The sequence below is a fragment of the Otolemur garnettii genome, unplaced genomic scaffold, assembly GCF_000181295.1.
Source record: "Otolemur garnettii isolate 467f Iridium unplaced genomic scaffold, OtoGar3 scaffold00007, whole genome shotgun sequence".
Classification (NCBI taxonomy): Eukaryota; Metazoa; Chordata; class Mammalia; order Primates; family Galagidae; genus Otolemur; species Otolemur garnettii.
This window is the reverse complement of record NW_003852402.1, coordinates 35,940,120-35,943,981: the sequence shown is the minus strand read 5'-3', so window position 1 is coordinate 35,943,981 and position 3,862 is coordinate 35,940,120. Positions and strand designations below refer to the sequence as shown.

The 3,862-nt window shown below is 37.3% G+C and overlaps 1 protein-coding gene across 2 annotated transcripts in view; it reads right to left on the bottom strand.

Moving 5' to 3' along the window:
- Positions 1 to 3,862, bottom strand: part of CCDC59 (coiled-coil domain containing 59) — a 14,443-nt gene that overhangs the window by 3,151 nt on the left and 7,430 nt on the right. Inside the window, exon 4 of one of the 2 annotated variants that reach the window (XM_023509346.1) lies at positions 3,360 to 3,459. In XM_023509346.1, the coding sequence (XP_023365114.1) occupies positions 3,360 to 3,459 (100 nt within the window). Of the gene's footprint in view, positions 1 to 2,271; positions 3,460 to 3,862 lie in introns of those variants that run through there. The other variant, XM_003783490.3, reaches the window with a different exon arrangement.

The window sequence follows — 3,862 nt, the reverse complement described above, 5'->3', positions numbered from 1 at the left end:
CACGACTTGACACAAATTAATAACACCCACTCAGTCCATCTGCGTTGAACTGAAGGAGCCAGGGAGGCCGACACCAGCAAGCACTCTGCAAGGAGAGACAGCGAGGGACCCCTCCCTGTGTTCCACACGGGCTTTACTGAAATCTCAGGCATGACAGCACACAGCACAGTGGTAAGCTTCAAAGAGAGTCAAGGTTAAAAAACAAGTTTTCTTCATGATTTAACTCTTAACACATTGTTTACTGCACTTCTTTCTTGTCACTACTCAATATGACTTAGAGTTAGGACAGTGTGCTGTGTCTAGCATTAAGTTTATAACCATGCATCTATTACCATGTGGTACACAATATCATTTTTCTTTTTTTTTTTTTGCAGTTTTTGGCCAAGGCTGGGTTTGAACCCACCACCTCCAGTATGTGGGGCCATCGCCCTACTCCTGTAAGCCACAGGTGCTGCCCCACAATCTTTTCTTTCAGAGAATGGCATTGGAAACATGAATGCCACTTTGCAAAGTTCAGAATTTGCAGTGATGCAGTTCCAGTTACCACATCTCTTTTGACCTGGTCCTTGTCCTTCCCATCCAGTATGTTCAAAATCTTTTAGAGTCAAGATTTTTTGTATCTTGTTTCAAAGACTGTCAATGAACAGTTTAGACCTTGAGATTCTCCAGACCTCCATATTACATACAATACACTTGCCTTGAAGTTTAAAAGTAGCATATACTGATGAAGTCATTGATATCTAGATATCCACATTCTTTTTCCATGTTAAATTCCTGCCTCAAATGAGATTGCTTTCCTGGATCTTAGCAGCCCTTGATGAATTCCCTGCTGCTCAGATAACACATCCCTGAAGGTAGGCCACATGCCAGTGCCTTCTTGGCGCCAGCCGGTCACTTGCTAAACCTCACCTTGGGCTGACATCTGCTGAGGCCATCCAGGTCAGCATTTGGATCAGCCCCTCCCATATTTTGTGCCTTTGCTGAAGCCTGTGTTTCTCCATGACTTACTCCAAAATCTGCTGCTTTGTTGAGGCCTGCACATCTCTGCATTTTTTTTTTTCCACATCTCTGCTTTTAAAACTTAAGCTACCCGGAACTTCAGGTCAAAATTCCATGTGCCTTAATGTTTAAAGCCCATTGCAAAAAATGAAGCAATTAAAAGCCTACTGCACACTTTAAAAAAATCAGATTAATGGCCTTAATACAAGTCTCTACAAACTACTAAGATCAAACTCCCTGTGTGCACATTAAAGTCTAAAGCCTGAAATCACAAGCTCTGGTCACAGCAAAGCCTGTGTGCCCTTTCAAATTTCATTCCTGTTTTATTTCTTGAACTGATGCACGCAGCTCACATTTTTGTGCATCACCTGTAATACAGGCCTCTTCCCTGGTCTACCTCCATCTCTCTCCACCCTTCAGTAGAGCCTGTTCCACCTGCAACTCAGGTCCTCTTCTCGAACTTAACATTTAGGTATCACTCTCTCTCTCCTGGGTAGAAAAAGTGGAAAAGGCTCATATATAACCATCGCGTCTCCTTCACATGGAATGGAAAAGAGAGAAATGTTAGCTCCCATCTGTAATAATATTATACGTACATATATTTTGTTAACTGATTTTTAGATTGATAAATACACAAGCTTTCTCCCCTTGTAATTTTCCTCATGCTATCTTCATTTCTAATCTTAACCTTAAAGGCTTTTCTTAGATGCTATTTCACCCATGAAACTGATTGCTTCAACAAAAATCTTTCTTCAAAGTCCTGGTCTGAAGCTTTGTGAAGTGTAGTATAAAGATCAATCGTAACAGAATCACTGGTTGCCTGTGATTCCACTTCCATTATTGAACTCATTTACAATATTTAAATAATATTCAGGTTTTACTTTAGATCATATAAATCTTTCACCTTTTAGAATATTTAAATCTATAGGGCCTGGGCCCTAAAATGTGCATTTTAAGAAGCTCCTTGGGTGATTTTTTTCTGCATTAAAGTCTGAACCTTTTGTTTTATACCTGATTATCAGGAACTACTTGTTGCCCTGTTATGTCATGATTGGCATTTACCCCTCCGTAAAAACTTTTAACAGAATAATTCTTTAACATGAAACTTTCACACAGTAGCTCCTCTTAAAAGATTTCCCTCCAAGTTTTATCATGATCATTAAAGTGTCTAGAACTATATACATAAAATCATTACAAGACAATTTATTGAAATATTTCACTGTGTATAATAATATATTGCCTTTTCCAGTGTAGCCCAATTTAGGCATCCTGAGCTGCTTATTTTAAATGCAACATAGTACACTGAAAATTAAGCATTGTTTTTCTACACAATAAAAAGTTCAAGCTGGGTGTGGTGGCACATACCTACTGCCCTGGGCCTAGCTACTCAGGAAGCTGAGGTAGGATTGAGTCCCAGAATTTAAGGCAGCCTAGGCAAGATAGTAAAACCCATCTCTTAAAAAAAAGAAAAAGTAAGTTCAGGGCTTCCTATGCATCTCCTACTGCTTAGGAGAACATCTGCCTTGACTGCAAGACAAGAGAAGCAATTATCCCAGTAGTTTCCCTCAGCTCACAGGCTACCAAGAGGGATGACACAGTGACATGTTCTTACGGTAAAGGGTCCCACAAGATTTGGAAAGCTGATTCTTACTGTGACACTGCTGGGATTCCATCATTATTTAAAAGGTCTTACAAGAACAAGCTGTGAACTTCCACTTAAGAATGTGTTTATAAACATCTCATTCTCTTGAGTTCATAAGCTAAGTTGTTTTATGAAGAACACCTCCTAAATTGTGGGTGCAGAAGGTTATTTCAGCATCCAGGTATCTGGAAAGTCCAACCCCCATAATATGGACTTAATTTTAAATCAATCAACCATTCAATCAAGGGAAGTCTTTGCCTGTTTCATCATTAAAATGAATTTTAAAATCATATAATGGATTACTAAATTGAAATATTTCACTGAAAGCTCTGCTCCCTTTTCAAAACACTTTATTTTATACAAATTTCCTATGATACCAAAGTATTACATGATTGACCATGTTTCCCAAATAGAAGGTTCCTTCAGTTCTCCAGGCCAGCCTTCCTTCAGAGGCAAATAAATAAGAAATATGTCATATTATGTAGAATATATTAAAAAAATTTCTTTTACATGATAACAATATTTGGATTTTTATATACAGTTTAGCAATCCAGTTTGTTGTCAAATTTAATTCACTATCAGAAGGTATCCACTATACCTACAAAAGAACTCAAAACACAATAGACATTTTAAACTATAAGCACAAAAGGTCTGATTTAATTTTTTTCTTGTATTTTTTTAAGAAGATACTCCATCTGTAAATTCAAGTTTGGCTGACCTTTTTTGGTCTTTTTGCTTAATATTTTGAACACTTCCATTTTCTTCTTTTTGTAGCGCCTTTGAGCTTCTTCTCTCTCCTGTTTTCTCCTCTCAAATTCCTGAAATTAGTAATAGTTGTAGATTTCATTAGTAACAAACAGTAGATACAGGTTTAGAATTGTGTTGAAGTAGCTCTCCCCATGCAAACACTGTAAGTTTGTTTCTTACAGTCTGAAAAGTGTGAATTCTTTCCTGTAATTGAAGCAGTGTATCCTCCTTTCCTTCACACAATGACACAAGTCATAACAGAGACTAAAGTGAAGTTATTAAACAACTTTAATCATTTGTATGCAACTAAAACTAGAGTGCAGTAAATACATACGTTGTACATATACACTTTGTGTAATGATGTCATCATGTTAATTAAATCCACTGAATGTTAGAAGGGCTTTTAGAGGTTATTGCCTCTCATTTTCCATATAACAGTAAAAACTTCATTTCTAGAAACCTGTATCTGTTTTT